At 37.5% G+C, this 25,909-nt stretch overlaps 1 protein-coding gene, 1 long non-coding RNA gene and 1 other non-coding gene across 4 annotated transcripts in view; 2 read left to right on the top strand and 1 right to left on the bottom strand.

Moving 5' to 3' along the window:
- Positions 1-3,043, top strand: part of LOC139128164 (uncharacterized) — a 38,286-nt gene extending 35,243 nt beyond the window's left edge. For both annotated transcript variants that reach the window (XR_011551207.1, XR_011551210.1), the window contains one exon: positions 2,803-3,043. This is a non-coding gene — a long non-coding RNA (uncharacterized lncRNA). The remainder of the gene's footprint in view (positions 1-2,802) is intronic.
- LOC139128153 (E3 ubiquitin-protein ligase DCST1-like) lies at positions 1-25,909 on the bottom strand. Its single transcript, XM_070693990.1, has 16 exons — positions 25,824-25,909; positions 25,052-25,174; positions 24,428-24,631; positions 23,772-23,911; positions 23,290-23,452; positions 21,916-22,059; positions 21,479-21,600; positions 20,991-21,145; positions 13,699-13,798; positions 13,066-13,161; positions 12,647-12,773; positions 12,013-12,129; positions 8,786-8,928; positions 8,106-8,219; positions 2,712-2,897; positions 1-1,031 (listed from the first exon to the last, which is right to left on the bottom strand). The coding sequence occupies exons 1-16, from the start codon at positions 25,861-25,863 to the stop codon at positions 966-968; spliced, it is 2,040 nt and encodes a 679-aa protein (XP_070550091.1). The 5' UTR covers positions 25,864-25,909; the 3' UTR covers positions 1-965.
- Positions 14,389-14,461, top strand: Trnak-uuu (transfer RNA lysine (anticodon UUU)). Its single transcript has one exon. It is a non-coding gene; the product is annotated as a tRNA-Lys (tRNA).

A 25,909-nucleotide genomic window follows, 5' to 3' on the forward strand; every position in this document is an offset into this window, starting at 1 on the left:
TTATTTTTAATGTAGTGATATTTTAGTATATGTTGAGAATGTTTCAGGGAGTGTGAAGACATTTGTTGATCAGTCCATGGAGGCAGAAAACAGACGATTTAACATGATTCTGAAGTGTTGATGATGGGTTAGATCGATACACATACTGCAACAGGGGATGAGTCGCATTAAATTTAATGATTAATGATACAATTCAGGGTTCGACAAAACCAAGCTTTGGTCAACTATCCCAGGTCAAGTAAGTGTCAGGGACCATTAAAAATGTTCAATGGTAGTCAGACAAGATAATGAGTTTTGATAGATATTTAGGGAATGACACAAATAAACACAACTTTTCACTTTCAAATGCATATTTTTGAAGCATGTGAGTAATGAGTTAAAATATCCTTAAAATCACATCAATAGACGTCAAATTCTTCTTCTGTTGAAAATATAACAAAATACAGGCTGAACAACTATTTATTCAAATAACAATTTACTCGTCCTTGAATAGAGGGCGCCCTCGAGCAATAGATCTTCCAGTCCACCTCTACATGAGCTCGTACCTTTACATATATACCTTACCCTAACCCTAACCACTGAGGAATGCCCCAGGACATATGATCTGGAGACTTTCTTCCACGGATTCATTGCCACATTGCTTATAACAGGTTTAACTAAGATGGTAGGTGTATTATTCTTCAAATTTGAGCAATTTGAAGTAAGCACAGCTCAACTGACACAGATTATAATAATTATTGATTTTTCTGGTTCTATAATCTGCTTCCTCAAAAAAGACTATATTTTGGCTCAAAAACCTGGAAAAAAACCTCATTAAATGTCAAACCCCTAACTGGTGTTGCTTTCCACAATTTATTTCAGCTTTCAAAATTTCAAATTGTCAAATACAAGCTGTTCAGTGATTGGTTGATGAAGGATATTTTGTTTAGTTAGAGTTATTGAGAGCCGATGAAATGGTCCGGATTTCATTCCATGTCACTTGATGATGTACTTTCATCGGAATCTGGTGGAGAACAGGCATAACAGAACTCCTGACAAGAGGATAAGAAAAACAAAGTTGCTATTCACAATCACATTGTGGATTTCTTCATGAAATATATGGGCAGTAGCTCAAAGTGCTCGAGAACAATGGGGAGATCTGATTTGGTTCTGTATGTTTTATACATTGGTAATGTAATCAATTTTGGTCAATTGCGAATTTGTGTTGAATGTCTGCAATGATCAGGTGACCACTTTGAACCAATCATTAAACTTGTTGACATTTTTTGTTGAACAGCTGCAATAGCCTTTAAACAAATTAAATCATGTAACCAAATTCAGACATCAGAACAATATGAAACAATCATTTTGCTATAGAGTTTCATTATTTTGATATGTTTGACTATACATAGCATATTTCTGCTACTTTTCAGTTTATAGAATGTGACATTCGTATTTCATTTCATGTAATACGAACTTGTATATCTGGAGAAGGCTGGGCTAAATCTCACTTATGAAAACAATTGGACTTTCTTAGGGAGCCTCCTAATGTTTCATGAAACAAATGAACCCCTTAGAATTATGTTCATTTGTAAAGTTGTCTTGTGTGGGCCCAGCAGACTTCTTTAGCCATGCATCCTTCTATTGTTTCATAACCTTTATCCACTGGCATTGTGTGTCTTCATAACACTCTTTTCAGTGTCTCAAAGCCTTTATAGACCAACCTGTATGTCTCCCCAACACTCTTTTCAGTGTCTCAAAGCCTTTATAGACCAACCTGTATGTCTCCCCAACACTCTTTTCAGTGTCTCAAAGCCTTTATAGACCAACCTGTATGTCTCCCCAACACTCTTTTCAGTGTCTCAAAGCCTTTATAGACCAACCTGTATGTCTCCCCAACACTCTTTTCAGTGTCTCAAAGCCTTTATAGACCAACCTGTATGTCTCCCCAACACTCTTTTCAGTGTCTCAAAGCCCTTATAGACCAACCTGTATGTCTCCCCAACACTCTTTTCAGTGTCTCAAAGCCCTTATAGACCAACCTGTATGTCTCCCCAACACTCTTTTCAGTGTCTCAAAGCCCTTATAGACCAACCTGTATGTCTCCCCAACACTCTTTTCAGTGTCTCAAAGCCCTTACAGACCAACCTGTATGTCTCCCCAACACTCTTTTCAGTGTTCATAACCTTTATAGACCAACCTGTATGTCTCCCCAACACTCTTTTCAGTGTCTTAAAGCCTTTATAGACCAACCTGTATGTCTCCCCAACACTCTTTCAGTGTCTCAAAGCCTTTATAGATCAACCTGTATGTCTCCCCAACACTCTTTTCAGTGTCTCAAAGCCCTTATAGACCAACCTGTATGTCTCCCCAACACTCTTTTCAGTGTCTCAAAGCCCTTATAGACCAACCTGTATGTCTCCCCAACACTCTTTTCAGTGTCTCAAAGCCTTTATAGACCAACCTGTATGTCTCCCCAACACTCTTTTCAGTGTCTCAAAGCCTTTATAGACCAACCTGTATGTCTCCCCAACACTCTTTTCAGTGTCTCAAAGCCTTTATAGACCAACCTGTATGTCTCCCCAACACTCTTTTCAGTGTCTCAAAGCCTTTATAGACCAACCTGTATGTCTCCCCAACACTCTTTTCAGTGTCTCAAAGCCTTTATAAACCAAACTGTGTATCTTCCCAACACTCGACTCTGCAATGTTTCATAACTTTTATCCACCCACCTGTATGTCTTCCCAACACTCTCTGCAGTAGGCCATGTTACAGTTCTCAGATTCACAGTGATGTGTGTTGGCATCCTCTCTTTCCTTACAGATCAGACAGCGTTTCTTGCCAAGTCCAAGCAAAGCCAAACAACAACACAGCTTTGGAAAACTGTATCGGAGTGATGTCAGTATGCTGTGATCAGCCTGGATTGAAATATTGGGAAATGAAATTGGTGTATCTCAGTTAGCTTTAATATTTTTCCAATATTTTTGAATTGCCTTACCATATTGCTCGAGTGTGTTGTTGAGAAATAAAGTGAAATGAAATAAAGTATAATTTTCAACTACAATTGTTCTTGCCTCCATTTGTGAGTTCACTATGTTTACTGACCTAAAAGGGAACAGTATTACCGTTTTGAGGCAAAAAGTATCATTCCGGTGACATAAACACAAAAATGTTAATGACGAACTCAAAATGTGGGGATGTTGTAAACAAAAATAACTATAAGTGTAACAGGAACTGAAAGGATGTGGTACTGGAATAATAGTACAAACGTTAGCAGATTAGCCATTCCATGTCTCAGACTGAAAGATTCTGTTGTGTGGGGGCGCTCCAGGACTAGAGCGAGAGGTCCTGGAGCGCACTCACACCACAGGGCGTGGCAGGAATTATTAGTGTAGAAGTTATGAATATGATCAATAAATGTCTTGTATTAAAATGTTTTTCATAGACTTTAAAAAGTCCGTTTTTAAAGTCTATGTATTAAACTATTTTTCATTATACAAGCCTTACCTGTGTCTAGTGTGTGCCTATTTACGCTAGCTATCTGTGGATAGTATTTCAAAGAAAACAGTCTATATCTGTTAATTGCCCTCCCTAATCCCCTTCATTAATTTTATGCCGTTCATACACAGGCCATTGAAACGTCTCTGAAACGGTTCTGGGCCAATACTGACACAGAAAGTTATGTGTGGACACTCCGAAGTGGTTCTGAAACGTTTCAGATTTGAGACGGTTTAGTCGGCCCGACCAGAGCCGTTGTAGGGATTAACTCTATCCGCAAATCGCTGTGTGGACAGACTGAGCCGCTTCAGAAGCGTTTCAAACGCCCTCACGCGACAGGTATTTGTAACATAAAACAAACAACAACCAATATACAATATTCACTTTCGCCATGGCTGCCGAACACAGTACTACATCTCGCGGTATACTGGTCCGACGAAGAGATAAGCTTGCTACCAAAAACCCTATCAATTCGACCAGAAAAAATTCATTACGATTTGAAAAACGTCGAATTAATAGGAAATTAAAACTGTCGAAATAATTTAGTGGTCGAATTTAATTTGGAACGACGAGGATGAAATTTAAGCGAGACATGTTTGCCATGTTGAGACTGCTTCAAAGCATTGACTGTGAAATTTTGTGAGGTCGACAAATTTAGTAACAAAAAAACCTCAACGCACGTTGGTGTCACATCAAAATCAAAGTGGCCGCGATTACAGACGGAACAATCTGTGACACTGCCACCGGCCGCTCGACGGACGACACGTAAGTTGACATCGTGTGCCAGCCCTTGGAAATATATTTTAACTCCTTGACAGGCAGATGAGATAGTCTTATAGCGTTTGATGCATTGAAAGTTTGTAAAAATAATAAAAAATTACATCACCGATCATAAGAAACGTGATGTTGAAGAAAATAGTTTTTAAAAGAAGACTGTGACGACCATATTTCTGTAAGTATTATCTAACTTTAGAAAACCAACATCTGAAGATTTACTTCAACCAACACTTTTGGATTTGTTCTACTCTTTATTATAAGATTAGTCGAATTTCTGGAAAGTAGGTGTACATTTTCGATGTCTGTGTATCGTCTACACCGAAGTCATATCCGAAAGAGTATAATCAGTTCGCGACAGCGTAAACCTCTCTCTCTCCCTCGCTCTCTCCGGCATTTCGATGTTTTATATTGTTGACATTTATATATCAGTCTGAAGTTTCAGGTCACTGCTCAATGCAAGTAGTTGATGTCAATTTTTCCGTATCGGGCATGGTCTCTATCGTCACTCTAATCGTTAGTGTTTTCCTGTTATATTCCATATCAAACTCAAAACACAACGTGAACAACGCTGATAATATATTGCATCTTTCGTATCGAAAACCGGTAAAGTTCGTAACTGGTGACATGTCACGGCCTGGAGAAAGTTCATCACCATCGATCGAATGTCCGTGGCGCTTTTGCTTCCAAATAGACATATTGAAATGCACAGGGAACTTCGCGGTATGGCAATTATATGAATTTTACCGTGAAGAAAGTCTGTGACTTTAAACTGGCCGTACAACCAACAATAAACATGGCGGAGCAATGATACCGATTTCAGAGACTTCGATTTTTTTTTCATTGCGACCTCGACCGCTGGTGAGAGCGAGTCGTCTATTTTTTTCCCACTGGCTATTTGGCTTGAATTTTCAATTGCCATCATGTGCTAAGTTAAAGCTAAAAACAAGACGGGCGTTCTCTGTAAATCAATAAGCCTTTTGAATATGAAAAAATCGGACATCTGAACCTCAACACGCAGCTTGAAAGTTGTTCTCCGAATCAGGACAGGGACATCGGCCCGGGACATCGGTGAGGCCGGATTTCACGTAGTAGCTATGGAAACCGACGGCTCGTTCGTTGTAAGAAACCATGCGATGTACGCTCCCTTGGGCCGTGGAATTTCGCCGTATCGCCTCTACAGACTACACCGTCTATTACCTAACCATGCTATTAAACAATCACACGATAGTTCAGTAACATATATCTTCATTAATCTACCGATCATCCACCGTCGAACACTTCGAAAACAATGGTCGCGGTCACGGATTCAAGGACGTTCACAAGAAGAAGTGGCGCGCAGAATTATTTTTACTGGTTTTGAGAACTTCTAAAATAACTTGTAATCTGTATATCTTCACACATCGAACCGATATTGTATACCTATCACCGTCGAAGTTTATGTCTTTCTCTGTAGAGTTCTTTTATCCAAAACACATATTCAGAAGAGTCCCACAGAGCAGTCAAATGAAAGGATAATTGCTGCAAGCGAATGAAATTGCACGAAAGAATGAAAATCAACAGCACACCATGGACGTGATTTAAAACAATAGCGCTTGTGAATAGGACTATTCTATTTGAGTAAAAAGTGCCGTTTTTCTCGCAATTTTAGCAACTGTAACGACCCTTTATTCTTTAATACCTTTCCATAATTGAATTAAACTAGGTTTAGGGCTTATACACACAGTGTACACTGATGTACAGAACTTTAAAAAGTATTCTGCTGGTAACGAACAGGGGTTTACACTCTAATGGGCGCAGTAAAACAATGGTCACGTCCATAGGTTCAAGGACGTTCACGGGGAGACACGATGCAGTGTCGTAAAATTGCTTAGACTAGTTTTAAGAACGGTACAATATCTGGTCATCGGTGTACCGCTACCTGTGAATCGAAACGACAAGTGTAGACCTATAGCTTCGAAATTTTATGGGAGAGACACCACGACTGAGACCGACAGTAGCATAACAAACTATTCCCAATTGTGCGTCCGTGTTTAATACAGACATCTCTGTAGGTGATTCTGGTTTCTCTTGAATCAAAAGTCCGACATTGACAAAATTGACATAAAATAAGTCCGAAAAGTTATGTTTTATTCAACTAACTGATTCATCTCCTTTGATATCCCTATTAGCTACATGTAAACAGTCCGGAAAGACTGACATCGATGTCTCCCGGGCCCCCATTTCTTCACCGTTTTGCAAAACATCTCATCAGCCGGACGCATGGGCAATGTCTTTGTACGTTGGTAAAAACTAATTACAGTATAGGTCAGGATGTAACATCGGTCAAAGTAATATTGAATATGGAAGACGAAAATGCTTTCATTGATTGACAAAAATGAGAGGGAACGAGTCAGTAAATATCGAACCATAAAGGGGAGATCGAGACTGCCATCCCCCATGATTAATCAACTGGGAACAAAATATATATTTCGATCAACAGACTTACACAACCAGAGACAGCATTTTATTCAGCTTTAAAATAAGTCACCGCCTTTCCTATAATAACACCCCGTTTGCGTTTCGATCTACTCTGCTCTGTCCCCAATCGGTATGGCCGTCCGGGTTTCTGCTGTACTGACTGATACATGGTTATTTTCTTCACATATTTTTTCATCGTTTGGCATAAAATACAGCATCTCTTTTGGTGCACAAGGCAAATCAACGTTTAGAAGGAAAGTCACAGGAGGTTTAGGATATTATATACCGTAGGTGAAATTAGAATGGAATGTTGAAGATGAAAAGACTTTTATCAGTCGACAAAAATTGCCATAAACCGAGAATTGAGATTGTCTATGATTTATTAATTGGGAACAAAAATATTCGATTGAGTCATTCAGTTTGTGTTTGATTCGTTTCAAAAATGTGTTCCTACATTCTTATCCGATTGTTTGTGTTAATAAAAATGTTTGTTTCGCCTCGGATATTTGTAGGGAAGTTTGGATTAGTGTGGACGGTAATGTTTTGTTTGTGTGAGGAAAGCTTATGGCGAGGCGAAACAAACATTTTTATTAACAAAACAATCGGATAAGAATGTAGGAACACATTTTAGAAACGAATAAAACACAAACTCGACACAAAAACATTTTGGATAGTTAGGTGGGGAGCCTCTTTCACATTCTTTACAGCCAGTACGACATGGTCCATTTCAGCCATCTTGTTACAAACAATGCTTGGCCATACACACCTTTTGAACTCGAGAGGGCGCATTAAGACGTCTTAAACATCAAAACAATGGCTTAATTTTGTGTATGTGGACGCAAGCGGACTCAATCTATTAATCCCCTGTGTTTACAAATCACAAATAGTGTTGCAGAAGCGTTTCAATTTTTCCCTGTCTGAACATAGCATTTGTTCTGCCGATCACGAACGTGGGGGTTTATCGCCCTGACCAAATACCTCGTTAGCAGCTCATAAGGTAGTCGGTCTACTACCTTATGAGCTGCTAACGAGGTATTTGGTCAGGGCGATAAACCCCCGCGTCAGTGATCGGCAGAACAAATTAATGAAGGGGATTAGGGAGGGCAATTAACAGATATAGACTGTTTTCTTTGAAATACTATACAGAGATAGCTAGCGTAAAGTAATAGACACACACTAGACACAGGTAAGGCTTGTATAATGAAAAATAGTTTAATACAAGACATTTATTGATCATATTCATAACTTCTACACTAATAATTCCTGCCACACCCTGTGCTCACACATCTTACTCTTTCAGTATATCCACGTCTCGCATAATATATGTCTCACAATGCTGTTAATTACGATTTCAGTCCAAACAAACAAACAATCAAGGGTACTGGGATACTTACCTCAAGATTTTCTTCACGTGCCAATCTTCTGACCTCTTTCTGCATATGTTTTAGAAAACCAATTCGTTTCTTCAAGTAGTCATTGTACAGGAATAAAATTCGTTTCTTTTCTCTCTGAAATATAGTAAAACGTAGTAATTGAAAATACACTGGGGCCTTTATTCACCAGTTTGGTATTCGAGTTGAAATCTCAATCAGCCACGCACTCCATTCCCATTTCCCGTAGTATTGCAGATTTTCCTTCCCATGCACATTCAGATTTGACAAAGAACCATGCGCAGTGTGAATTGTATATCGCATCAATCATTAAAATTCACGCATTTCTGATTAAATTTTTGTGACTGATCAGAATATAAATCTTGAATGATTGGCCTAGTTGTTCAGAAGTTTCGTGGATTTTGAAAGTTCAATGTTAACGTGTTTATTACTGCATTGTCTTATATCGCTAGGTATTACTGAGAAGTCAACCAATATTAGGAATGATACGTTGCAATAAGACATGAAATGATAAATACGAATGACGGGGGTGTAAAAAGTGCATCTCAAATCACAGGGTGCTATGGAATGTGCCTGTTCGAAATCCAATCAGAAAACCGTGAATACATGTATGGAACGTTTATCTTGATTCATGCTGTAGTTGCCATGTAAACAGGCCATGTTACAGTTATTGGACTACATACCTTTGGGTAGAAGTAAGCACAGATAACACGACGCAGTCTCAGGCCGTAGGCTTCCAGATAGAGGAGGAACCAAACTACGAACCAACATCCAAATATGAGATACAGAGTGGAAGACGGAAGATGTGACGGATATGGTAAACAAGCTGAAAAACAAAACAAAAAATTAGTGGTTTCTACAAAGAAAACTTCTCATTCGATTTTTCTCGAGAATATTTGGAGTATCTTGACTAGTCACGCTTGGAAAACCGTTTCTCGTTGTTCAATATGTTGAGATAATATTATTATTATTATTATTATTATTATTATTATTATTATTATTAAAAATTCTTGAAAAACGCACTACACATACGTCACAGTGCGCTGTACAGAACACACAAAAGAATATGCAATTTTACAAAATACAAGTGTCAGGGATAAAACGCACCACACGAGCAGACCTGCGGTGAAGAAAATGTACCGCAAAGCATAAACAAATCACTGATAATACAGATTAAAAAGATAGGTTTTCAAACCGCGTTTAAAAGACTCAACATTTCTTGCAGTACGAATCTCTACAGGCAACATATTCCACAACGATGGCGCACACACTGAAAAGGCTCTCTGGCCGTATGCTTTACTGAATTTTCCACGAGGTGGAATCAGACGTAACTTGTCTGCAGAACGGAGATCTCTGGTAGGAACATATTGCTCTATCAGCTCTGTCAAATACATAGGTGCAAAGCCTCTGATCAATTTAAAAGTAATTAACATAATCTTGAACTTAATACGTGCTTCAACAGGCAACCAATGTAAATCAACTAGTACAGGTGTAATATGATCAAATTTGCGGGAACGGCTGACTAAACGTGCTGCGGCATTTTGAAGAGATTGCAAACGGTGGAGCTGATCTTTGTTAATTCCATACAAGAGACTATTACAATAATCTAACTGAGATGTTACAAATGCGTGGATCAATGTCTCGGTAGTGTCCTGATCGAGAAGGTTACGGATCTTGCCAATTCTATATAATGAGTAGTAGCCATTTCTACAAACGTGGTTTATATGATCAGACATAGCACCATTCCTGTTTAGAATCGTGCCAAGATTACGTACAGAGTTTGAAGGGATGACATCAGTGTCGCCGATCCTTAGGCTAGATAGTCCCGTCGCATCAGATTTCAAGCGTGACGAGAAATGGACCACTTCAGTTTTGTCATCGTTCAGAATGAGTAAATTTGACTTCATCCAGCTACGTACATCGTCGATACATTCCTGAAGAGAGGTGAGTATGTCATCCGGTTGCATACAAATAACATAGACTTGGGTGTCGTCTGCGTACATCATACAATCCAGACCATGGCCTTCGATGATATCCTCTAAAGGTGATGTATATAGTGTGAAAAGGATTGGCCCGAGTACCGATCCCTGTGGCACACCATACTTCATTGTCGAACTGGACGATGTTACATTGCCGACTTTGACACACTGATTGCGATCTGACAGATATGATCGGAACCAGGACAGCACGGTGCCAGTTATGCCAAATCTTGATTGCAGTCTGTGTAATAGAATGTCATGATCGATCGTATCGAATGCAGCCGACAAATCCAACATGATGAGAATGACGTCCATTTTATCGTTTAGGGCACGCATGATGTCATTATGGACCCGCAATAGAGCTGTTTCGGTGCTGTGGTTAGGACGGTATGCACTTTGGCGCTTTGAGAACAGATCAAACCTGGTAAGATGGCTATGTAGTTGCTGTGCAACAATTCTTTCAAGAACTTTTGAAAGAAATGTAAGATTTGACACCGGTCTATAGCTCTTCAGCATGTTTTTGTCCAGGTCCGGTTTTTTCAGGAGTGGCCGAATAATGGCGGATTTGAAGTGAGTTGGGACAATGCCTGTCCGGAGCGAGCAATTAAAAAAGTCAACTAAGAAAGGTGTGAGGGTGTTGACAGATTTCTTGATAATGTCCGATGGTAAGACATCAAGGTCACAAGACTTCGTGGAGGATCGTTTTATGACTGTCTGTACCTGATCGGCTGTAACCGGATGGAAGTCAGTGAATACATGGGGTGGTAGGATATCATGGGAGTCAACCTGTTGAACTACAAGTCCGTTTCGGAGCTTCGCTACCTTGGATTGGACGTATATAAGTAATTCGGATGGCAAATCCATGAGAGGGATGTTGTTTGGAAATGCATTCGTGTTACTTGCATTCGCATTTGAAAGTTCGCCAACTATTCTAAATAGTTTCCTAGAGTCCGCCTCTTGGATACGACGTCAATGGTAACTTGATTTCGCGTCATCACAGCGACGAAAGTATTCAGATCGCACGCAGATGAAAATTTGTCGATCTATCTCAAGCTGTGTATTTCGCCATTTCATTTCTAGACGCCGTAGATTTTTCCTGTGTAGTAGGAGTTCCTCGGTGTACCAAGGTGCTCGGACTTTATTGATTATAACTTTGGTAGTAACAGGAACAACATCATCTAACACGTCCGTAGCAGTCGCGTGGAAAAATTTTGATAATATTTCAGGATTGGTGTCGCACGGGTAATCAGAGAATTTGGCTGCCAGCTTGACTTGAAAATCATTGATATTCATCTTCCGATAGTTCCGGCGAGAAGTAGTGACTTTGGAGTTCGGTGGACGCTGTACTTTCATGCTGAAATGGACAAGGCTGTGATCGGAGATGAGAGAATTGTCGATTCTGATAGAATGTAAAAACTGGTCAGCTGATCTTGTGATAAGTAAGTCGAGAGTGTGCTCGAGGTTGCTGGTTTACGTTGTAACCGCTGATCGAAGAATGAAACTCCGCCAAGATTGGATCGGACTGACTTTTGATCCAAGTTTCTGTGATTATTAGAATGTCAAGATGTTCCTCGACCAAGGTTGTCGCCACGGTAGCAATTTTCCCGTTCATCGAGCGTGCGTTCCATAGTGCTGCACTCTGGTGAATATCTTGAATTTTCCTTTGTTACGCTTGACACACAGGTCAAATGCTGAGAAAATTTAAGGTGAAAGTCATTCGGCAACCATACTTCACTCAGAAGCCACATAAAAACAAAAAAGAGCAGGGTATAAAATAACTCTAATAAAAACACAACCATGGTAATATTTTTTGTCCGAGTCGGTTGAACGTTTGCTGATGAAGAATGAGAGAGATTTTAAACTTGGCTATTGTTGTATACGGTAGATGCGGTAGATGTAATTTGAATGTTTATTCCCTGTAAGGTCCATACCTGTATTGGTGGAGACACTGTCAATGGAATGTTCACTGTTGAACCCTGACAGCATCGTACGGAACAAGTGTGCAACAGCGCCATCACCATAAATCCGCAATCGAATGGCATGGGTTCCTGATTATGAAGAAATGACGTCAGGTATCACCAACTACACATTGCGATAACTCTTACAGCATTTGGCCGACTGCATGTGTGCATGTTTATTGAGCGAACTATTGAAACTGTTTAATATTGTTTGTATCTGTGTCACAGACGTACAAGCGAAAGTGTCAGACTTGCTCAGCATTAACTTTTCACATTTTCTCTACGCATACACTATGTCTAGGCAGAATCGATGGCCCACATTAATTTATCAGAAAAGTTTTAACTACATTTAAAAAAAAATTGTTTGAAAATTCTCTGATCTGTCTTACCTTGACTATCCCTGGCTATCAATCTTGCCTTTCGTTCATTAAAGTTTTGTCGTGAACTGATGCAAATGTCGAGACGCAAAATGTCAAATCCTCGCTCAGTATGCACTGTGACTCGGCAAGTCAACCTTTCAGTCTATCATTCTGTCTGTCTGTCTGACTGTCTGCCTGTCTGTCTGTCTTTACATCAGTTTTCATCGATCAAGTTTAAGATAACTTACCTTGCAAAGTGATGGTGACTTGACTGTGTCTGGAGACGATATCAAGAATATGGTAAAGTAGATAGTCGAATATTGATACGATAATTGATATCAAGATGTTTAGAAACACTATCAAGGTTCCACGCATCTGTGGAGAAAGAGCGAAATCAGAGTGTTACATGAAAAACATGTTTCAGGCGTAAAGAAATGTAAACGTCCAGAAGACATTGGTAGTTGATCTGCAGTGCCACTGTGTCATCAACATCATGGTCGTAGTCGTCGTCATCATCATCATCATCATCATCATCATCATCATCATTATCATCATCACCGTTGCCTGAAAATGCTTTTCAAAATAAATACAAAAACAAAAACAAAAAAACACACATTTGCTACCTCGGCCAAGTTAAATATACGTAACCATTCGATGCTGTACTCACAAGTTTTGTCTTTTCGACGGCGATTAGTGCAAACTTTGTCGGAACTATCAGTTCGGATCTTTCTGCTTTCTTTAGCGGCATCAGTGTCCGTTTATTCTGTTCGTAAAAAAGATACTCTATACATTATCGAATGAGGAAACAGACTTAAAAACAGAAAGTTGGCGCGATCCGGATCGGGGAAAGATTTCTTTTAACACGATTGGAACTAATTTGGTATAATTGGATATTCATATTTTTCCAATTTTTCAAAAGTGTTAGGTGCCGTACAAATTACTCATAAAAACAAGTGTGTAACGTAAAAAGAAAAATTGATGAGTTTACATTTTCAGATTCATCGACACCACTTCACCATCTTATTTTCCCAAATTAGATCCAATCGTGTTATATAGAAAAATAAACTATGCCATCTCCTTTCCTCAGACGGAGATCATCATATGCTATAGAAAACAATAAATTTCCTTCTGGTACTTTTCAAATTAAAATTACGATTGTTGCTAGTCATGCAGTTTTTATCATTCAATTATGCAGCGCCAATTTTATCAAAGGCGTCAAAATTGCTTCTCATTTATTGAAACTGATTATGGCGATGAAGAGAGAGAGAATTGAGCCATTCTACATATTTGCCCTCAATACCTGGTCTTTTCGCCTATCTTCAATTCTTCTAAAATATGACGTCATATAGACATTGTCGAATGTTATTTCACCCGTATAGTGTTTGTTGTAGCTATGGGCACTAAAAGATATGAATAAAGAAGGATGAGTTTTATAATGAAGCATTTCCAATGATAACTTTGGCCAAACACCGCTGACATAAATCAAGTGATATTCTTTAATATGGTACTTAATCTATATAAGCCTAGCAACTGCACCAAGCTTTTCAAAAAGTAATAAAAAATCCTGGCCCGTACGTTTCATCATCAACCTCACCTCACCTCACCGCCATGATTTTGCCCAAACTCATTGTTGTCAATATTGAGATTGAGGACTGGGCTGACAGGGAAATAAAGATGAATAGGTTACAGAGACATCTTGATGTATGAAAGGTTTCTGAAATATGTATTGATAATTTTAAAAAAATGTCAAAGAATTCTAGACGGAACATCTTTTTCCCAAAGTCTTACAAGTTAATGCGCTGTAAGTTATAAATATGCCATTTTGTTTGCTGTTTGTTGCCTCTATGTAATTTTTTCACAAAAATCGCTAAAAATTCGATTCGACTTGTGATCTAAAAAGACTGTTCGTGATGGCATCTAAAAAAGACAATTAAATTTCATAGAAGTCCTTGATTACATTTACTTTACTGAACTCATTTACAAGCATGAAGCCCGGTTAGCTCAGTCGGTAGAGCGTGGGACTTTTAATCCTAAGGTCAAGGGTTCGACCCCCTTAGCGGGCGATTACCTTTTTTTGTTGATACACTTAACATATTATTCACAGCTCGGCGATGGATACATCTGGTGACGTCATCGCATGATGTATCAACGAGTCAATACACATAAAGAGCATTGCAGTTCCACTGCTAACATCACTGCAAATTTCTTGACAAGTGTATTTTTTTGACACCGCAAAAACCTCTCATTTTTTCAAGTGAAATTTGTCATCTACATTATGTTTGCCTATTTTTCTTCAAATTAGAAAGAACGCTTTATGAAAGGATAGGTGCATGGTCCATAGCAAGAAATCTACGTCAGTACTAGTAATACAACAGTCGCGCCTGTCTTCTGAAATTCTGCTCTGCGCCTCGTCGCACCATGGAGGTGTGTAGATACGCATGCAAGAAAAGAAACCAACTGACTATGCAGACCATGACATGCCATATTCCGCGTTCGATTTTACTTTGAAAATTAGCAAGTTCATGTATCACGTAACCGTTCATCGTTCCTTACCATTGTCAAAAATCACACCTGATACTTAATGTGCTTCAGAAACGCTCGTTTTGCGTGATTTTCGGCCGAGTTTGACAGACACGTCGCCAAAATATAAGCGTGAGCAACATATCTACACACGTCTATGGTGCGCCGAGGCGCAGAGCAGAGTTTTAGAAGATAGGCGACTGTTGTATTGTTGTATTGTTACTGTAAGTGACTTAAGGGACGATTCAGAATTTACTTCCAGGGGAAGGGTGGAGGATTTTCTATTTTTTGGGTGATTTTTTTCCACGCCCCCCCCCTAGTAAACCATAGAAAAAATCTATGGCCCCCCCTCATCTTTCCTGTTTTTTTTCCATGCCCCCCCCCCCCCTAATATATACATGCATGCTTATACATATACACATATCCAGTCTAACAAGTTGCAGGAACTGTAGTGGACATATAATCTATGATATAACAAATCATTTCAGGGTTATGTGACTATAAAAAGAATGATTTGCAGGGACTGCAAGTGGCACACTTTTGGAAAGGGTAGCAATAAACATATCTGGTTGTAAATTTCTGAAGAAAAGTTAATTACTAAATATGAATACTTTTTTCGTTATGTCTCACTGATAAATATGATGCACACAAAGACAAGCAAAGATGTCAGTTAGAAATAGTGAACAGAAAATCAGAGGAGCAGATAATTGGCAAAGTGATATATATCTTGAAGTTTAATGGTACATCATTTGCAGATATCCAGATATTTCTGGAAAGTGAGATGTACATGTACATGCACACGTTCAGCATACATTTTCATTTGATGATGCTGAATATTTGCAGACTCACGGTGAAAGTTTTAAACATTAGGAATTAAAATTGGTGAAAGCCAACTTATTTTTAATTTTCTCTTTTTTTCTAATTTGGTTGTCATAAGACCAAGTAGCTGCCACTGAAAGCAACAATTGCTGAGGAATATTTTAGAACATTTCTTGAACAAAACACCTTATCCAAAACATGAATTCACATTTTATTCTGCTCATTCCATTCACAATCCAATGTTCATATTGAAATGCAGATTACCCTGTGTAAGTCAAAGTTCACATTTTGTCAGCAGTATTTTTCAAAATTGACAGAGCATTCATATTTCAAATTTTTTTAACAAACTTTAATTTAAAATAGTCATGATGCACATGTTTTCAGATGACACGAAACAATACATGTTAATTTGTTTTTTGCCTTTTCTGCCAGCCGCCACTGTGAAATCTTTGATTATACATATCAGAATGAATGGGACACAAAAGTATTAGCATCAATACACAATGTGTAAGCCTATCCACATTTTTCCTAGCCTCATACACACTGAGATCACTTCTTGGACTACAGCAAATTTCTTGTGTACACAATATTTCAACAATCCGACACCATAGCATTGATGCAGTGCCACATGATCTTCTGGATGCCCATACAGGATTATTGGAAAATCAACCCTTTTGTAAATTTATCACCATATATTTTTGACAGTAATACATAATATTTTTATTTTAATCATTAAAAAACTATTCGCTGAAAAGCAACTTGAAGATGAGATGGCCATAAATTTATTTTCAAAAAAGTTTATAGTAGATCTAAGCACCGTAAAAAGTTATGTAGAACATTTAAAAAATTTAGAAAGGATAAAATTGATGAGAATGAAACATAGAAAAAAGGAGCAGAAAGAGGATAAAAATACGAGGACTATGACTGGTTAAAGTTGCCCTTGAGTGGGAACCTTCAAAATTTAAATGTAAAAGAATTAAAAAAATACCTTGATAAACATAAATTACCAAAACAAAAAAAAATTGAAAGCTGAAAAAGTTCAAATTATAACCGCACATATACATGCACAACCTTCATTTAATTTAAGAAAACTGTCAGGGAAAGATATTGTAACAACTTATGTCACAGATGAGTCAGAGTCAGATAGCAGTGACTCTGAATTGGAAACCTCTGTCAATGGAGTCATTGAGAGTGATGATGATGGTGTTGGTTCTGAATATGATAGTGACACAGACACTGACACTGACAAAATCCCAGAGAACCAACGTGACCATGTTACTTTAAGAAGTGGCAGAGTAGCAAGTTGTTTTGTTTTGAATTAAGGTGGAGCTGCATGTTGCCAATACAGTTTTTTCAAAGCAATATTTCTCATCAAAGATGACAAGGAAACCCCTAATACTATATATTTTCAAAAAGCAGAGACTCTAAAGTTTAGTATGGTAGCAGTAGTTTACTCAAAGGATGAAGTGGTTGTATATTTGGGGTAAAAAACCTCAATTTGGTATTAATGATAAAAATTAATTTAAGTCAAAAACTAGACAGTATTTTCTGAAATGTAATATTTCACTTGAAAGGAGAGTATATGTAAAAAAACAACTATTTTATTTGGCATTATCCATCCTCATTTTAAAATTGTAGGGGTTTAAAGACTGACACACTAATAATTGATTAAAATCATGATCAGCAAAATTAAAATGCCTCTTATTCAAAATGCCTCTTATCAAAAATGTAACTTAGAGCTTTATTGCCAAACAAAACCAATTGATAGTCGTTGTGTTATATAGCATGTAAAAACATAATGTGAAATTTCAGAAAATTTGACCCAGCCGGAGTGGAGTAAAATTGTTTGGAAATTTTGAAATTGGGAGGCAAAAGAAGCCAAGAAATCGGGTGATTTGCATACATTTGCATAAATTAACACTTCTTTATCATACAACTTTCAACTGCTTTACAAGCTACAAGGTAAACCCAACCTTAAAAAGACATTTGCTGTAATTTTTAGCATTTGTTCAATGTTCATCTCTGTGTATCAGCATTTGTTTGTTATTCTATCACTACATAGAACACCCAATGCTGTATTTAGCAACATACCAGTGTGAACATAAATGACCATTGTTATTGTTGATAAATGAATTCTAGTCTGGACTTGATCCGAGATCTCTTTTCAACAAAAACAACCCTGACTGTTCACTGTATGGTTTGTGTTGACATGCTAAATACTGGACATTTCATGACGCTTCAGGGAGGAGAACAAGATACTGCAGTAGATGCATAAAACAAAACCACTGTGAATATTACCGAATTTGGCAGCTAAAGGAGTTTAACTATGGTTCTCTTTTGTAGAGATCAAAAATTCTGGCAAATATTGAATTGATGTTTTTTTTTCCTTGGCCCCCCTAAAAGATTGTGGTATTTTTGTCTGGCCCCCCCTAATTTTCTTGGGAAAATGGGTGGCCCCCCCTGAAAATCCTCCACCCCCCCTGGAAGTAAATTCTGAATCGTCCCTAAGAACAGGTGAATCCTCGAAAGGGGAGGTGGGGGCTAACTCTGTGGACTTACAAACTAGATTTGTGTCATCATAAATCTTTACTTTGCATGGTCTCCTTGGTATGAAGCAAACCGTAAACTTCGTTTTTAACCATAACTGTTTGAAATGATTACGTTCGATTTTCATAATAAAGGTAAAGACAGGACTTGAAAACTTCGTTTGCTCCACAAACTTCGTAATGAGTTTACATAAATGGAGGATTGATAAAATATGGAATATTACGGTCCAAATTTTTGTACCGAGATACAAGTTACCTCAATCAAGAATTCATACATCACAAGGAACAAAATTGCTATAAGGAAATTCCAAGATCAACCTTCATATGCAAATAATTTCACAAATGATTTCTCAGCTATTTTCCCGCTCAATGTGTTCATTTCAGGCAAGCGTCATTTGCTCACGTGTTGACACACGTGGGCATATGTCGCAGCGATGTCTGTCTGTCTGTGTGTCTGTGTGTCTGTCTGTCTGTCTGTCTGTCTGTCTGTGTACTCAATATCTCAAAAACGGCTCATCAGATCAGAATCAAATCTGGTACATAGATTCAGTTTGCAAATGGCAAGAACTGATTAGTTTTTGGTGGGTGTGGCTTGCTTACTTTTTGCTCATTTGCATAATTAATGATTTTAGAAAAAACTGATATATATTGACAACGACTGCACACAATTTGATGAGATTCGCTACAAATGTTGATCACACCAAGATATATCAGCTTTGAAAGATATTAAGGGGTGACGTGAAAGATAATTACTAATTTGCATGTTTAATGAAATTTCCTAATTAGGAGTATATATCTGGATTTACTTGATCAAAATTGACAAAACTTGGTATGCATATTGAAGATACTATGATTTAACGTTATTGAAAGTCATTAAGCTTTTTATTTCATCCAAATCCTAATTTGCATATTCAATGACCTTTTGAAATTAAGGTTATATATTTGAAGTTACATGACCAAAATTGATGAAACTTGCTTTGTACATTAAGATACTATGATAGAATATGATTAAATGTCATTAAGCATTTTTACATCAGCCAATTCCTAATTTGCATATTTTATGAACTTTCCTAATTAGGGGTATTTCTCTGAATTGACGAGACCAAAGTTGATGAAACTGGTTATGTACATTAAAGATACTATAATAGAACATTGTTGAAAGTCATTAAGCATTTGAAGTTTAGCCAATTCCTTATTTGCATATTTAATGAACTTTCATAATCAGGGATATTTATCTCTATTGACAAGATCAAAGTTGACGAACTTGCTAAGATACTATGATACGACATTATTGAAAGTCATTAGCATTTTACTTCATCCGGCTCCTAATTTGCATATTTAATGAATTTTTGAAATTAGGGATATATTTGAATTTACATGACCAAAATTGATGAAACTTGCTATGTACATTAGAGATACTATTATGTGGGCTAACTTTATTGAAAGGCATTAAGCATTTTTGCTTCAGCCAATTCCTAATTTGTGTATTTAATAAACTTTCCTAATTAGGGATATATACTTGGATTCATTTGATCAAAATTGGCATAACATGCTATGTACATTGATGATGATACCAGATTATATCAATATTGGAAGTCATTTCGCATTTAAGTTTTCATGTCAGCTAATTTATAGTTTGCATATCTAATGAGCTTTCAAAGTTTGGAATATATAGTTTGAAGGACTTAACCAAAGGCAATTACACTTGCTATATAAAGTGGTGATACAATGACAGCAGTCAAAGAAATTAATATTTTTTTCAGCTAATTACATATTTCAATACTTAATGACCTATAGACTTAATCTGTGGTGAATTATGTTCATTATGGTGATCATAATACTTTCAATTAAGTTGTAAACATGTGGCAAAGGTTCAAATTTACACGTGAGCATTTACAGTTCATATCTGGTTTTATTGGTGGAAATATATGTTTGCTTAGCGCACAACTCAGCTTTCTTGTAGACAACCCCTGCCAAGATGAACTCAATTTACTCCGTCATCCATTAATTATTTTATTTAATGTTACAAATTCAAACATAACCTACAAAACAACAGAGTTGAACCATGTTGTGTAAAAGATCAAACAATGATCACGTCTGTACGATTAGTTTGCCGCAATAGCAATGTCAGCTCATGCGTATTACGATGCCATGTCACTGCTGGACAATAAAGTATTTTGCATACGGGTAGTTCAAAGGTCACTGCTCGACAGTCTAAAAGCCTGTTCCGACTTCAAAAGTCAGAAAAACTACCTCATCAGATCACGTGAACTTTTAGGGATGCAGAACTTTCAGTCATCATCTAATTGACACAATTGACTGATATTAAATGGATATCACTTTTATGTTAAAAGGGAATATAGCGATGCATTTGGATGATATTTTTAGCATTTTGTAATGTCAAACAAAGTCATTTTCTTTATTTTTCTCTCGTAAGTAAGAAGAAATATAAATTACAAGACCTGCCCACAACATGCATTGCAATATGCAATCTAGTATAGTAGTTGACAGTCGGTGAAGTCCTATACGTCTGCATTTAAATTCATTTGTCGATAATAACATTGCAGATTACACACACAGTCTAAGCTGATCACTATATTATTTCTTCAAATACTTAAAATATATTTTATAGATACAGTTAAAGTTTCTGGCGTAATGCTGGGGAAACAATCATGTCATAGGCTAAAGATTTTATTGCTGTACCTACCTGAAAAACATCAAAACAAAGTTGAAAGCGACGAAACTTTTAATGATGGTTGCCACGGTAACAAGCCATCGTTTCCTGGTTTCGAATTCATTTTCAACAGCGAGTCTGATGTCCTCGGCTGTTCTGATGTCGACTTTTTCTTTTCTTTGCATAACCTAGTGAAAATATGATACCACCGTTTTGAGAGCAATTGTCAAGTATATTGAAAAGAATCTGTGAGACAGTGAGAGGTTACAATGATTGACCTTTGACCCAAAATTCGGACGACCGGGCACCTTAAACTCGTCAACCCCTTTTAACTGTATGTAGGTCGGTCACTCTATGGAAATCGAATAATGAACCGGTGAGATACTCTATCTGTAGACTGGTCATAGTTGTCGACATTCATTCCACATCGAAGTCGGCGAAATACTTCTTGTATTTATAATTCGAGGTTTACGCTTTGTCTGTAACTTCCAAAACGACTTGATGAAGTTTGAAAACGTTACCTGCCATCCCATTTCAACTTGAAAATGTTTGTCAAATTCCTCCACGGCTTGATCCGATTCCTTGTAAGTGTCACCGAACCCAGGGTTGACAGCCTCGTCTGTGTCACAGAGGGAGTCAAAACCTGAGAGAGAGAGAGAGAGAGAGAGAGAGAGAGAGAGAGAGAGAGAGAGAGAGAGAGAGAGAGAGAGAGAGAGAGAGAGAGACAGACAGACAGACAGACAGACAGACAGACAGACAGAGATAGAGAGACAGAGAGACAGAGAGGGGGGTTCAACTGACAGATTCAACTGTACATTGAAATGAAAACTTGTGAATCCCATAAACCACAAAATGTTTACATCATCCCCGAAAAGTACCGTTATTTTTAGCTTTATTAAACTGCCCTAACTTGATAATCTGCAATAAACCAGGATGTAGTGCATGACAAAATTCTAACCTTGTACAATCTTGCATAAGACAGTTAATTTCATTGGTGCACACAGCAGATCTTTGACGCCAGGTACTTTGATTGCTTTGTGACATTTCCTTTCAGCTTCTTTAAATTTCTCCTTGCAATGGACCACACCAGCGTTGAAAACATCTGTAGTAAAACAAAACGACAGGAAATTAGGAACATTCAGAGAAGGGCTGAGTTACTGAGTCATTCAAGGAGACTTTCTGATCTACCACTTGTGGGGGTTCATATTAAGCTCTTTGTGTAAGAAAATTTTTTATTGTCTTAGTTTTTCGAAAATAAATTTATTTTTCTTAGTAGAGTTAACAGAAGAATTGGGGCCGTTTTGAATTTCAAATATCGGTAAATCTTGGTAATCTGTTTCTCTAGTACCAAAATTTGCACGGTGATCCTCAAAGAATGGTTGAAATGATCCCTGAGATAAATTTGAGCAAAAGTTTAAGTCTTTCACTTTCGAGGTGCGTACTACTTTAACTGGACGTGTAGCATATGTAGCTCAGAGCATGTTCAAAGAATCATGTCAATCTCTCGTGTGTTAGTAGACATTTTGTATGTGAAGGACGGCTTGAGGACTACAGAAAAATCGAGTAACTGTTGTTTCGGCAATGTTTTTCCCGGTTTGAACGGCGGCAATCATTTGTCCTCCTGTCATTTTTATTTATATTCTGTTAAAGTCATGTAATATGGCAGAATATCATCACTCATCAAAAATAAGAAATGCATCATTTGGCTAGAATCCCGTTGGCGACAGTCTCTTAGGAAATGGGTAGCCATTCGTGTTCAAAAAATCACGGGAAAAAGGGAGTGTGCGTGAAAACACGAAGAAGAGGAGCTTTTGTAGCAAAGCCGATCCGTGAAATAATCAGAATACCCCTTTGAAATCTGGTAAATAATTTTCTTTTATATACATCAATGTCAGGGCTAAATTAAAAATGAGATGGTTTAAATAATGACGTCATCATGGACACTATTTTTCAGAGTTATCATGTTGCTTCAAACTATAGCGAATATAAACTAGTACAGACGAAAATACTAAACTACATATTAGGGAGTTTTCAACAATCCAATCGTTCTTTATGGATGTAACTGTATTTTGAAATTATTACTCGCTTTTCTCAGCTTTTGTAAATAAGTATTTTTGGGCTAATTGTTTCCCATATTTCTCAAAAAAGGTTGTCTTTTCTCGTTGAAAATTCCAAGACAAGGGGTGCTGTGAAATTTTGCTGAACAATCGTAGGTGCGCCGGGACTGAAATGTATAAATTTGTAAAGAGTATGATGACCTCGAATGAAACGATATATTAAATCACTCCTCACGTGCGTAAAACATTGTGTCGTACATTATAAAGTGATTAACCTTTGCATCTGTAATCCAGTTTGTCTCTGTAATTGTCTTCAGGATTCTCTTTTTTCTTGGTCTCTCTTTGCATGCCTTCATCGTCTTTCTCAACTTCTTCTTCTATTTTCACAAATTCTTCTTTCAGTTTTCCTGATATCTCCTGCATGTCTTTACTCTGAGACTGTGCAATATCAAATCAAAACAAATCTGATGCCATTTCTATACAAAATTCAAAAGCTACATCTTTGAACGATTTTAACGGTAATGTTTACTTAGCAAATTTAGACCACACTACATCTTATTTCAGCAATGCGATATTCTAACAACTCTTCAAGTGGCCAAATTTTACAACCGGCGTCTACCGTATACTGCATGAATGGCCTCATGATGACATCTCTCCACACTCCTCCACATTATTTATTCGACAAAATAGTATAAGGTTTGCCTGATTGCTTTGAAAGATCACCTCAGGGGTCAAAGTTCAAGGGTGAGTTTGTTACCTGTATATCTTTGAGGACATCTGAAAAGGGTTGATGCATTAGTTCGTAGAGTAATTTACTGTTGTTGTAGGTCAGTGATGCAGTACAGCTGATGGACCGTGAAAGCTCCCTGGCGTTGGTGAAGATGTTTGTGACCGGACCTTACATAAACAAAGGGAATACTTCGATGATACAGTACATCTCATTATGGCAACCAGAGGAGATCAACGATTAAAATAATGATAACATGTAACCATAATGACGATGATGGTAATGAAGATGATGATGATGATGATGATGATGGTGTTGATGATAATAATGATGATGAACGACGAAGAAAATTACTGCCACGGCGCGATGTTGCTACTGCTGCTACTGATGATGACGATGATGATTATCATTACGACGACGACGAAAACGTCGACAACAATGATAATGTTGATGACGGTGACGGTGATATCATCTTACACAATGTGCTGGTGACGATGATGTAAATATTAATTATTCAGCCAAAGGATGTCTCATCGACAATTATTATTGGAACTTTTATTATTTAAGATGTCTATCAATTAACTACCATTCAAGTATTCCTATTGGCATTCTCTGAAATAATGGAATGTGGACTGCAATTACAAACACCATGTAAAATTTAGATACATTGTTTCAGAACAGCTTACCACCTAATAACATAGCGATAGTCATGGTGCTGACGATATTTCTACCATACTTGCTGAACAGATATGGGATAACCAGGATTATGGTACATCGAATCTGAGTGGATGTTGCAAAGCCTATAGCCAGCAGCGCCTTGATAGCGCCCCCTATCAGCAACTTTTCTCCATCAGTGAAAGGTAGCCGGATCAACACAGTAAAATAAAGAGCTGAAAGTGAGGATGGGAGAATAAAGACTTTATTATAAATGATGTATCAGTCACCTGAAAGGAACAGAGATTTTGAAAATGTCGCCACCGAAACTGTAACTGTACAGAGAATACAAAACGAAAACGGCATTCACTGAACATAAGAAAATACGAAAACAAGTCGAGAGTTTCAAATAATGTCGGTAAGGAACCCTACGCTACATTATTTTAGTCCAATTTCAGGGGGTGAATGCCGTACATCACAGCTTACCGACGTTAAGTTACTCCAGACTGTTTTTGTTGTTGAGATATACCGTGTGAAAAAACTCAATGATTAGCATCGTATCCTGAAAAATCAACTAAAATTTCATTGTGAAGAAAACGAGGATTTCTCGCCGAGAGATAGGAGCTGAGAAACGACCTATCTTCATGAACACTCACCCACGCCAACCGCTGAACCAAAACAGAATCCAAGCACTGTTTTTATTAATCTATACTCATCAGCCTTGCTCCATAACAACTTCTCCAAACGAGGAAAATAACGACGCAAAGCTTCTCTGAAACCTTCCGAGATAAATAAATAAATAAATAAATAAATAAATAAATAAACATTAACATATATTTGCCATTAATTGACACCTCTATTTAAAGAACTGTTATGCTTTGCGATATCTTCACTTGTTACTTATATAAGAAATTAAACCGAAGGTGAACACGCTTATACTATTTTGGTGTATAGCTTGCATCTCAGTTTGAAATCTGATATTGTCGGAGGGAAGGCAAAACGTATCAAATGGTGACCAGATTTCAGCGTTTCACACCAAACTCTCAATTATCATGTTTTGCACATCTATACTTTGATATGTGAACTTCACTATGTAAATAAAATACGTCGTACGAGATGTAGTATGTAACATATAAAACCAAGCACCAAGCATCTATACGGCCACCTAATGACGTTAACTCCGCGTGAAATAACATGACATACATTCAAAGTTCATGAGAAAGAACGACAAACGTTATAAAGCAAAAACAAAACAAAACAAAGGCAAAACGCCACTGTATGTTAATGCTTCATTCCATCAAGCTAATGATCTATCAGAGAACGTCTAGAAACAGACTTGTCGAGAGTGTTGGTTAGAATAAGTCAAAAAGTGTGACGAAAAAACACATTTGAAAGTCAATGTGAAAGAAGGTGTAAATTGGATATTACCTGTGGAACACTTCTGTAAACAAACGGCCAAACATTTCATTTCTCTGAGATTTCTGCAGCATAAAAGTTAAAAATTAAAGAAGAAC

Source organism: Ptychodera flava, unplaced genomic scaffold, assembly GCF_041260155.1.
Source record: "Ptychodera flava strain L36383 unplaced genomic scaffold, AS_Pfla_20210202 Scaffold_45__1_contigs__length_1260105_pilon, whole genome shotgun sequence".
NCBI lineage: Eukaryota > Metazoa > Hemichordata > Enteropneusta > Ptychoderidae > Ptychodera > Ptychodera flava.